Here is a 12,848-nt window from a genome sequence, read left to right on the forward strand (position 1 = left end):
TGTATACATGATCAGAAGCCAGCAGCTGATGAAAGTGTGAAGAGCCTAATTTTTACTTCTGCTTTTAGTAGCACATACCCGCTTTAATGTTACATTACCACCCTCTACTGTTCATCTGCTCAAGATGTTCTGGTTGACCCTTTATGTCAAGTGTCATCTGTTGACGTAGAGGGAAGGGGCTAAACTGTTATTTGACGGGGCAAAGGTCTGGGTTCTCATGCTATTAAATATAATGTGAGCATACAATCAGAAAGAAAAGGATCAAAGTTGAAGGGAGAACTGCGATGCTTCTGAAGACAGACAATATCCAGTATAATGTGTATATATATTTTACAGTGTGTAATTTTAACCAAATTCCTCGCAAAGATAAGCCCACAATGAGCTTCATCGTTGCTCTAGCTGACCCTTTTCTTTTTTGGCACACCCTGGAGCTGCGGTTTATGTCACATACAATGTCCTCATGCTGAAAACACTCACAATATGGTACAAAATTGTTTATCGTATGAAAAACTGTGAGCTGTGAAACCGGCTCCCAGTTTGGATTCAGGAGATAGACAATCTCTCTGCTTTTAAGATTAGGCTTAAAACTGCTTTTTGATAAAGCATATAATTGGGGCTGGATCAGCTGACTCTGAATCCTTCCTTAGTTATGCTGCAATAGGCCCAGGCTGCTGGGGTCTTCCCATAAAGCACTCTTCACGCACCTTTTATCAACACCACTCTGCATTAGTTATTATTAATCTCTGACTCTCTTCCACAGTGTGTCTTTTGCCCTGTCTTCTTCCCACCGGTCACAACAGATGATTGTCCCTTCTTGATCCTGGTTATTCTGGAGGTTTCTTCCTGTTAAAAGGGAGTTTTTTCTCCCCACTGTCACCACGTTCTCGCTCACAAGGGGTTGTCTGATTGTTGCAAACCCTATATAGACCCTTGAGGTGACTTTGTTGTGATTTGATGCTATATAAGTAAAATAGAATTGAACTGAACTGAAAATTTTATCATACATTTTTTTTCACTGTTGTTTGAGTAAACCTACTCAGCTTCCTGAGTAAATTACTTGTTATCTAAATTAATGATGGCTAACACAATGCGTGATTTTAACTTTTAAGAGTAAAACTAGATTAATAATAAGAAAATGTCACATAACAGTTACTTGCATGACGAGCTCCAGCATTGCTCTACCTTTGTGCCACTGACCAGCGTGTTGCCTGACAGCATAAAGTTTTCCATACTGTGTGGCAAGCTCCTGAGTAAAGGGGAGTAACAGATGAAATTTAAAATGTCACTGTATTTCAGCCTTGAATGTCTTGACACTTTCTAGAAGTGTAGCTACTCTGGCTGTCATTGTATTTTTATGTGTGTGTGTGTGTGTGTGTGTGAGATGTAGAAAGCGTGTTTTTTTTTCTTTTTTTTAATGGGGGAAAGGAATATTTGGACATTTTATCAATAGGCATTATTAAATCCTGCTTGCTTGAGCTAATCTTGGCAGACCGGAGCGAGAGGAAAGAGAGAGAGTTAGAGCGAGAGCGGGTGAGAGAGGTAGCCATAGAGAGGGAGAGCGAGAGAGCAGTGATGTCTACCCCATGAGGTGAACAGAGACCGCCTGTAAGCCGCTTATTATATCGACTACCACCTTTTCTCTCTCCTCCTCCTCCGTCCCTCCCCTCCCCAGTTTTCTCTCGTTACCTTGCTCATTTTCTATCTCTGTATCCCTCGCTTGCTTGCTTTCTGAAACTCATTCTATATCCCCTCATTCTCTATTTTAAACAACTCCCTCATACAAACCTGCGCAAACACACAAGCGCACAAGCACACGCTCATACACACAAATTCACATGTGATACACACAGACACAGACACAAATACACACAGACAGCACCAAGGCGAACCTTCTTGTTCAAAGCCAGAAGCAAAAAGCTGAAGTTTTATTCAAATGAATGTTTACTTCTTCTACTGCCAAGATGTGTGTATTTGTCACCGGGTATATATGTGTATGCTGAGAGAGAGGGGAAACGGTACAGAGGATGCAAGTGTGCACGTTTTAGTGTGCGTTACATGCACGGCAGAAGAAGAAGGGCTGACAGTAGGTGATAAGCCAGACAGGCCTGCACGCTGTGATTATCACCCACTGGACCCCCTGTCACATACACATACGCGCACATTCAGGCACACACACTTGCATACACAGTGCCCAATGAGAGAGAGTGTGTGGCAAGGATTTAGGATAGGACAGACGTGGAGACAGACAAACAGACAGAGAAGCCTTGGATCACAGGCAAGGTGGAAAGCACAAGAGAAGCAAATGAACAGAGACTGGAGAAAAAAAAAACAATGCATCCAATTATGTTTCACTGAACACTCATTGTTTTTTTTGGGTTTTATGTATCAATATTCATTTCTTTTAATGTTTGGTAAAGATATCAAAGCGTTTTATCACTGTAGATATGCAAGATAGACGTTTGTAACATGTAACACCAGTCAGGCGTTGTAAATAACATGCACTGTCTTGGTCTCTCTGATATAGGTGTGTGGCCATCTGAAGAGGTGATGGCGCATTGCTGTCTGCAGAAACGTCACATGTTCAAGTGAGTTTTTCCTCTCTTTAGAACTCCTCACTCCATCGACAAACAACTCACCCGTTTCCCCAAATGCACAAAAGCTAACAGCAGTTATAAGTTCTGTAGTATGACATCGGTAAAATATTTACAACTTAAACGTTCATTTTTATTTTATTGTAAAAAAGTGAGGTATTCAGAAAGATCTTTTGCAGCATATATAACTCCCTACTTTCAACCATATTTTTCTACATGAATACCCCACTTATGACAGGAAGCTGTTTTATGATAATGGAACAAAAAGATCACCATCATTCTTTCTCTGAAACATTTTGGAAAGCAATACTTTCTTTTTTGCACTGACAGATTGTTAAACTACAATAGAGAAATAATAGAAATCTGACTTTAAAATGCGTCTACTCTTCAGTAAAATTAAGGAGAAAATTGAAATTACAAATCACTCCAAGGAAGGTGGAGGAAAGTAAAGTCGAAGTGGGAAGGGTAACACATTTAATACACCAGAATATTTCTGTTATTCTACTTTGAGATTTAAGTAATATTTTAATTGACCTTTTAACAGTGCAGAGTTTTTATAAAGTTCATAAATTTAATTGGCAGAAAATCAGTCTGAAACGCGGGCTTTCTGAAAGTCACTCAAATGTAAATCAGACTTACACCTGCAGTAAATGCTTGGACCTTTCTGCGCCACTCTGTTGTTCTGTGCTGCTCTTTCCCCTGCTCTTGTCTGCTGAGCATCAGCCTGCCCTGTGGCACTGGGCTGAAAAGCACCCAGGCACTTTTGATTTCCACTCAAGGTGGAACGTCACCCTTTGATTTCCTGTTTTAACATTCAAGAGGCGGGAGACAAGGAAGAGAGGGGTATTGATCAGAGCAGCGAAGTGAAGGTCAGCAAGCGAGGGAGGGAGGCAGGGAGGGATGAAAGAGGACAGCGGTTGAGATGGAGGGGAAGGGAGATGAAAGGAGGAAGAGGATGGAAAGAGGGGTTGAGTGAGCATCCGAGCTACAGGACTCTGGGTGTCTGGTGTGGATGTGTGTGTGTGTGTATTCCTCAGATTTCCCGCTGATTGAGCTTGTGCTTCTCAGTGTTCAATATTTGGCTTTCAGGTTGATGGTTGAATTGATATTTCTTACCCTGCTGTGTTTCCCATGTGTGTGTGTGTTCTAGTGTTTGTATGATAGTATGCGTGTGTGCGCGAGTGTGTATCTACATCTGTGTGCATCTACTGTACAGTATGAACTCAAGTGTGTGTTTTAGTACTAAACTGCTGGTTTGGCTCAGCAAAGTGAATCTCACTCCAACTCGTCTCTCTCTTTTTTCATCTGTCTCTCAGGGGTGCAGTGTGTGAGTTAGGAGGAGGTATGACTTGCCTTGGTGGGCTCATGGTAAGTGAGATACACACAGATATTTCTGTGAGAGAAATAGCTTGGCTTGCTTAATGAAACAAACCCTCAACGATCAATACACACACAGCATGTGCACGGAGTATCCATACCTATTCAGACACTATCATTTACTGCTTGTGGGCATCTGTCTGTGTTTGTATATCTGTGTGTACCTTTACGGGTATATGCATAGGAACTCTCTACTTAGATGATGTTAATTAAGTTAAGCACTACTGTTCAGAGTTAATAAAACAGCTTCTGCTTTTGTTTAGCGCCCAACTGCCTGAACATCTCCACAGTATGTCCACACTGCCATTTAGGAGGACTCGGCAGTTAGAAAATTTATAAATTTCATTCAAAATGTTATTCAGTACCACACTATAGAGGTATTTTGCATTTCATGTGAAGTTTGCATGTCCTTCCTGTGCTCGTTCAGGGTTTCTCCCACAGTCGAAAACATGCTAGACTGATGCAGTTTGCCCAGCACCCTAAAAAAAGAAATTCCAAATCTTACATATTTATAAAAAAAATAAATAAATAAACCCACTGCAACTGAAAATGCATTTTTGTAGCTCATCTAACATAGTTTATGTTACATGGAGAATTGTGAAGCTTATGAATTTGACAAAGACGATGTGAACGTTGTGAAAACATGATAACTGGATAATTTCAGCATGATATATACAATTTCATTCAGCACAAATATTCATTCTAACTGCTCAACTCAGGTATTTACAAACACACACACACACACACACACACACACACACACACACACACTGCAGGTGTGCTGCAGTCTGTCAGCCATAGGGTTTATTAGCCAGGGCCTTAAGGGCTTCTCCACATAGCAGGCGTCAGCGTCCCATCGATCTGTTAGATGCCATTCTATGTGTGCGTGCGTGTGTGTGTGTTTGAAAGCTGGGTTTTATCTCTTGGCAGTCAATACACCATGTTTTGACATTGGTGGCTTGAGATGGAATCCTTCCTTCACACCTCTCCTTCTCTTCTTCCCTCTTTCATCCGTCACTGACACCACATTCACCACATGTTGTCCATGTGAGCACTGATTCCCCCCCCTCCTTTGTTTTCAGTTTACTTTCTTTATAATTATTTTGCTCTAGATTAAAATGCCAAAAATGCCAAAAGCAACAATATGTTTACATATACAACAGGAGAAACGTACATCTTATAATCCTAGACTCTGCATTAGGTTGTGCTTTCATTGCACAGATTTACGTATTTGGTTTATGAGAAAAACTTATGAATACTGTATTTTACTAATTAGATGCACTTCACTTAGTACATAAAACAAAGTAAACTTATTTTTTTTACTGTTAAAATGTGCAAGATTTTTGACTGGATGTCAGGTTAATTGGTGGGTAACAGCCTTTGTTTAGATGAAGATTCTTGTTATTATGCTACAGGATACCTTCACTTCACATGTTCAACACACTGGAAGGCAGAATATATTCCTCCAAAAGCAGTACATACCGTTCATGTATGGTACGGTGGTGACAGCGGGTGGCAGGATGCTGCTCATGGACTGTCAGGTTGGGTTCTGTCTTTCAGTTCAATGCACTAGTTGAGCCTGAGGTGCCATCCTCTGTCTGAGCAGATGGTGGGACACACAGCACGCTGTGACCCTCTCACACAACCTTCAGGGTCAACATGTGTCGTGTGTTCTGTTTCAGAAAATCTTTGGTCTACTACATCATACAGCTTCTTTTTGCCATTTCAATCTTAGGATTTATATGTATACCACCACAATAACTACTTGCACTTACACTCACCTGTGTGTATATGCACATACACACTCCTTAACAGAAATAGACAGCCTGACACACACCCACCGATATAAAAAAAAAAGCATCTGCAATGAAAAGAAAATGTGAAAGATGAGGTTATAGTAAAGCACACACCTCTCTATCTATATCTCCCTCACGCAGAGACACGCGACGCGACGCAGCGCAAAAGCTTTCTTTTCATTCTCTCGTCTCCCTCCATCTCTTTTCTCTTCGCCTCTCGCAGTCTACACTGCAAAGTTATATGAAGGGCATCAGGCAGGCCTGGCGAGCCGAGTGCAGAGTGACAGCGGCAAACGGAGTGATGGCTCGGCCTGATAAACACCCAGCGTCAAATGAAAAGGCTCTGCGCTTGCCATCATCCCCTGTCACAATGCAATTACTGAACAGAGTGATAGCAAGATAGCAGCCCCCACCGCTAGCCACAATGATAAAAGTATTGACTGATTTGATTGAATGATTAAAATAATGCAGACATAAAAATGGGGTGAAGATAGAGAGCGAAATGGCAGCGAGGAGAGGGAGCAATGGAGAGAAAGGGCGGGGAGGGCTGGGCTGCAAGAGTGAAGCTTTGTAGATATGGTTATGTCATTATTGTGTGTCTGTGTGTTCAGATGTTTGCGACATCTAAGAGTGCTTTTGGTTTTGTTCTTTTGTTCCATGTTGTTTCATTTCTCTGTCTCTTCCCTATCTCTCTGTTTCTCAGGTTGCCATTTGTGCTGACGTGACGGAAGTCCTGCTATCAGATGGGAATGAGAAGTCCATTCAGAGTATCCTTACATCGTCCTCCCCTCGCCTTCTCTTAACGTCTATCTCTTCATCTCGGCCTCGTTCCTCTACCTCATATTTATTTATCTGCAATCATACTTCTGTGAATTCTTTTTTTATTTTCCTGATGGGGTTTTAAGTACACAGATTCCCTTTCCATTCCCATTTATTGAAGTAATGTGATAAATCTACATGATATGCTGTAGATTACATGATATGGGAGACTTTGATATATTTAAAGCATCAATTCTAGGACAATTTGACAATTGTGTAATTAAAAAAACAAATCCACAGATTGAAAAATTCTGTAAGCAAAACAGAAATGCTTCTGTGTTTAAGGCAGTATAGTCAACAATCCTAAAACAGCTTCCGCAATGATTCGTGCACCTACTAAACGAGCAGCTACGTGTATATATACGCCAATTACATAACTGCAGTCAATTAAATACAGATATCCTAATCACAAAGTTTCTGCTTAAACCACTGCACCAGTTGTTACTGACAATTAAAAGCTGAAAACATTCTAATTAGCATGCTGCAATCTAAGCTATCATTAATGCTAATGAAATATTCTAGTATTTTATTTTCTTCCATGCTGTGTGATCAAGACTTTTTCACTGGCACTGCTATAGCTACCAAGTGACTTTTTCGAGCGAGCGTGTCGTATCCTTCGTGTTCCAGCCTTGAAATCAAAGATTGGATTGTAGTGTGGAAGAATAGCCATCTACCTCTTTTATCTTTAGGCAAACGCAGCAGATGGGGCACCCACAGTGACAAATACCCAGCACTACTGCTCAAAATGGCATCTACCAATCCTAACTGCCTACAATACCAAGTTAAGAGCACAGTAATTGCCATCCTGTCAGAATTTGTTTAAGACTTCATCTAATGCTAAGGCTAGGGTTAGGGCTTGATGAGCATTTTAGAAGCAAGAACAATCAAGGTTTGTTAAAAATGTTTTTTTGTGTGCGTGCCTGTGTGTGTGTGCTTAAGATTTAGGCCTATAATTAAGTTTTTAGGACAAATCTTTAGGTGAGTTTTTTGGCAACATTTGTTCACTGAGTGGGTTATTGATCAACTCTGTCAGTTTGCAAACCGTCTTGCTCTTCTTTTCTACTCTATATTTACACTTCTCCCTGTCTAATCTCCTTTGTAGCCCTTGTTTTGCCTCTTTTCTTCCATCTCCTTTCATCATTCCTGTCATTTTTCTCCCATCCTCTCAGATCTTGCTTTATTCGCCGAGCAACTACACAGACAAAAAGAAGCTCTGACTCGCTGCAGTTGTTTCACAAATGCAGGAAATATAAATACACATTTCTTCCCCATTGACCGATATGGCCATATTTAGCTCTGCTTACAATATCTCTGTCCCAGCCAGCTACAATGCTCCGTTAGTGATCACAATAAGACCAAACAATAACATTTTGGAGCCTGTAAAGCACACGCACACACACACATACACACACTTGGGCACACAAACAATGCACCATTGACCGGCAGCTTTGTTTCACAGAACAAACACATAGAGAGAATTGTAAGTGAAATCATACCGAGAATGGATCGAACATACACTGAAAGAGAAAGGGGGGTTGAGAAAAATACATAATTTGTTCTGGGCTCAGCCAAATTGGCCCATTCACATACCGCAGGCACTGTGTGGTATTTCCTCTTGTAAAGGAAGCTGTTGGTCTTAGCCTTGTGTTAATGGCTACTGTTTATCTCGCATGGCATTATTGTGCCGCCAGTGTTAGAATAGAAAACGATAAGGAATTGTGATAGGGTTCAGTTTTATACAGTGAAATAGATGAGAAGATATGCAAGAACGAAATGTGAACTGATGACATTTAGATATATCTTGAGAATAGATTTTCCGTTTTTTTTAGCAGTTGTTGACCTCATTTATAGTGCAGAAAGATACACAAATACACACCGACTATAGAGTGGAGAGCCTCTGTTGCTCTGACCTTGAATACTCATGCTGAAAATCAATGGAAATGTTCCATTAAGAATGATTGATGCATGTCATTGGCTGCTGCTTGTCTGCTTCTAGTGATGGGAGCAAATATTCTTCCACTTTAATGTTCAATAATACTCAAATCTCTCTCTTCAACTTTTTCCTTTTTGTGTGTGTGTGTGTGTGTGTGTGTGTGTGTGTGTGTGTGCTTTCAACTGGCGTGTGTGTGTGTGCTGACCTCTCCTCTTGTGGTGTGCTGGTGATGAGATTACTGTAAGCTGCTCTGCTCTTTGCCCTTTCATCCCTATGCATAGCACACTCATGCACAGGTGTCCAGTATGTGTGTTTCGTGTTCATGCTAACCTACATATTATTGTGAATCTGTGTCCAGGAGGGGTCTTTGATTTTGAATTGACTCTCCAGCTATCAATCCGTGCATCAGCTTCTCATCCATCCCTGCTCTCTCTCTCTGTCTTTCTCTCTCTTCCTCGCTCGGTGCTCTCTGTCTTTGTCGATTGGATTTGTCTCAAGTCTTTGCAGGCTGTAAAGACAAGGAAATCCTAATTGAATTGCTTTGCAACTCCACAAGCCAGTGTATTAATAGACAACTTGACATCAATCACCCAGCCTTTGTGTGTCTTGGTGCGTGTGTGTGTGCATGCATATGAGAGGGACAGTGTGAGTTTTGTATCTGTGGTTAAAAGCCTTCCCATTGATCCAGCTAGAGGCTGCTGTGATCTGCTTCCGTAGACTGGCTCTCTTTCCCTGGAGATGATCTCTGCTCACTGAAGCTTTCTCCATGTAGATGCCTACCATATGTGGTTTTACCTAAAAAGGGTCTTAGAGTTTATCATTCCTGATGCACCTCTTTGGCTTTTGGCTTTGTACAGTTCCAAAAACCTTAATATCTTTAAGTGGATCGTCACCAGTAGTTTAAATCTTTGAATTTTGCATTTTTAACAGACTTCCCACGTTTGCATTTAAAAGTTTAAGAGTTTATAAAGTTCTAATGAACTTAAAAGTCAGTATTTGGTATGACAACTTTTATTCTTCAACACACCTCCAACTTTCTTAGAAAATCTCTTTTCTAATTTCTTTGGTCTTTAGGAAAAGTTCTCCAGGTCTCTTGTAGGACATTCAAAGCTCTTCTTTGTATGTTTGCTGCATTTTTTCCACTCTGTCCAGCCAATGACAAGCCTAAAGATACAACTTAAAGTTGGTTCTATGCTAAGTTATCTATTATGTGTAGGCACAACATGCTTTGAGTTAGGTGCCTTTTTTGCTTGAATGATACATAGGTCAGTGTTAAAATGGCTTAACAATCAAAGTCACACACACAAATAAAGGACCTTCAGAAAACCTGGAGAACTACTATTCAAGACCACCACAAAACTACAAGGTTTGGCTCCTTGGAAGCAAAATACATAGAATTGAAGTGTGACTTGAAACTTTTATTTCTAAAAAAATATATTCTGATAATAGTATTAAATAAAATCCAACAGAAGTTTTTACACAAGAAAATTCTATCAAAAAACTGCACTGTACACTATCTTGAACAATTAATTTCATGGATACAAATATTTCAGTTCTGCTCATGTTTCAATATGTATTTATGTCCTAATTGCAGTGATTTAGCACACACCCTTTGACTTTTTTCTTTCTCTCTGATCTACTCTTAGCATCTTTCTTTTATTTCTTTTATTTTTTTATTGAATTGTATGTCCAGAGATTGAATCCTGTATGCTTCATCAATCCTTGACTGTGGCACGCCAGATGTTCGAGGGCTGGTTGAGAAAAACAGGCAAGCTGGAAAGTTTGGCTCAACATATGTATCTTCCAGGTAAGACCTTTTTTTTTACTTGCCTTGGCACTTTAATGCCATTTTATTGTGTGAATCTCAGAATTTTATCTTCAATAAATATGCCACTTAAAAAAATGTTTATATGAAATGGTTAGTTACATACTGTAATAGCCGTTCTTTAAGTGCAAAATATGTATATGCATACGCTTGTGGGATCATCAAAGAAAAAGACCCTCTTTGATAGGGGTTTCTCATCCGGAAACCAATGAGATAACTTTCCATTGCACACGCGCGCACACACAGACTCACACCTCATATGCAAGGACGGGCTAAAACGTAGTTAATTGTTGTCCCTGCCTTAAAAAGGCTTTTTTCCATTGACTGACGATTTTGGTCCCCTACCTCTTCTCTCTCTTTCGCTGTCTCGCGTTTCTGCGCATATTTACATGAGTGGAAGATGGAGTGAAAAAGTAAACGTATAATTAGGCTACATTACTTTGATTGTTTTCTTTTCAGATTATGCCTGCTGTCATCTCTGCGCTGCAAGAGAGGGCGAAGGGCACGATGCGATTGTACAAGGGGATGGATGGGGAGGGGCATGTCGTGTGATGGTGTGCGCACATCCACGCATATGTGTGCGCGTGTGTTGGGACCGCCTGCTGTGATTTGAGATTGTGTTTCTAGCGGGGCCTAATGTCTTGTTTACTGAGTGTTAATAATGCCTAATTAATAATCCCCCAATCTGCCTGACAGTGTGAATAAGAGGAAGGGAAAATGGTGTGGAAGAAGAGATGGAGAGAAAAACGGAGTTCCTCTAACGGTACACAGTATCAGCACAGTCTTTATACAATCTCAAAGGCAAACTGGAGCATGAAGGAAATGCCATATTGAACTCTGGTAACCGACAACAAAAACTTAAACAACAATGCAGTGAGGTTAACAGCAGTGGCCAGTAATTGAGAAAGTAATTATTGAAATGCAGAGTCAGATACCACAGCCTGATGACTGAGGCTGGAAACCTGGCAAACCAGAGACCACAGAACCCTCAACCTACATAAACAGCAAGAATTTGACTCTATTAAAACATGAAAAACGTGATATTTATGTTAAGGCGATCGTGGCTCAAAGAGTTGGCAGTTCGTCTTGTAACCAGAAGGTTGCCGGTTCGAGCCCCGGCTCGGACAGTCTCGGCCGTTGTGTCCTTGGGCAAGACACTTCACCTACCGCCTACTGGTGATGGCCAGCGGGACCTACGGCGCGATATGGCAGCCTCGCCTCTGTCAGTCTGCACCAGGGCAGCTGTGGCTACAACTGTAGCTTGCCTCCACCAGTGTGTGAATGTGAGAGTGAATGAATAGTGGAATTGTACAGCGCTTTGAGGGCCCTGAAAAGCGCTATATAAAGGCGATCCATTATTAATATTATTAAAATCTATCAGTGCCATAGACACACAGATATACGTTAATATCTGGCACTATCAACCAATGGCATCATCTACTGGTTTTGCCTTGAAACTGAGCTGGAGCCTAGAGAAGTTTTAGTCCAAATTCTTCAAAATATCAGAAGTGGCTGGAGTGGGGGGCATTACACTTGAAATTTGATTTGAGAACATGTTTAATGTGTATGGCAACATTAATATGTAAAGTACTGGACAAGGTTCCTCATTAATACCAAAAATTCATTTAAGAAAGTACATACAAATTGGGACTAGATAAGCAATTATCAGTGTTGTCCCTGAGTGAAATATCTATCCTAATCCCTTGCAGATGTATGAGTCCAGCTAAATCAAGAAGAAAACATAATTAATGACAGGTGATTGTGGTGCCACAATTCCTGAATACCAACAAACCAAAGTTCACAAAGAAACAGGATGACCTTCCTGGCTTGACCATCAGAACACTGACTACAGGGAGTGATTTTAGCTAAAGACGTCACAAGAATTGTGGATGGAAATTACTGACATTTTATTCCAGGTTAGAAGCTGACACCTTTTTATTAGTAACCCTCAATAGTATAGCACTTAAGGTACTATTGTTCTAGTTTCGAACTGTGATGATTACTTTTTGAGGAGAACCTGCAGATGAATACATTAAATTACTACATACTGCATAGAGCCATGGGGATATAAGCTCTCCCCGTTTCAAACAACAGCTCATCCTACCGTATGTATCTTTAAATGTATAGTGTTTTTTTCTAGTGTGAATAGGGTTGAGTAGCATACGTTGTGTAAGGTGAAAACCATTTGGTGTCACTGCACTTTGTCAGTCATCGTATCTATCGAGCAAGAAAGAGGAGAGTGCGGATGTTGACTGGAAACCTCTATGGAGGTGGCCTTTAAGGGTGCATGTGTGTGTTCACATGGTATAAATGTCAAGTGTCATGTCAGAAGCCACCTCTCTTTACCTCACAGGTGACATGTCTTCCCTTCCTGATGCTTTCTCCAGGTCTCCTCTGAAGCAGAAAAACAGTGGGGGTCAGTAAGAGACCTGTCAGAGAGCAAGAAGCTCTGAAGGGAGCAGTGAGGGAAGAAAAAGGGAAAAAAAGAGGCTTTTGCTTGGTGTAGT

At 40.8% G+C, this 12,848-nt stretch overlaps 1 protein-coding gene across 1 annotated transcript in view; it reads left to right on the top strand.

Moving 5' to 3' along the window:
• Window positions 1-12,848, top strand: part of camkmt (calmodulin-lysine N-methyltransferase) — a 106,728-nt gene that overhangs the window by 69,227 nt on the left and 24,653 nt on the right. Inside the window, exons 4-7 of the mRNA XM_085183598.1 lie at window positions 2,525-2,585; window positions 3,908-3,959; window positions 6,468-6,531; window positions 10,257-10,323. Of these exons, the coding sequence (XP_085039724.1) occupies window positions 2,525-2,585; window positions 3,908-3,959; window positions 6,468-6,531; window positions 10,257-10,323 (244 nt within the window). The remainder of the gene's footprint in view (window positions 1-2,524; window positions 2,586-3,907; window positions 3,960-6,467; window positions 6,532-10,256; window positions 10,324-12,848) is intronic.

Source organism: Neolamprologus multifasciatus, chromosome 13 (assembly GCF_963576455.1).
Source record: "Neolamprologus multifasciatus chromosome 13, fNeoMul1.2, whole genome shotgun sequence".
Lineage (NCBI taxonomy): Eukaryota > Metazoa > Chordata > Actinopteri > Cichliformes > Cichlidae > Neolamprologus > Neolamprologus multifasciatus.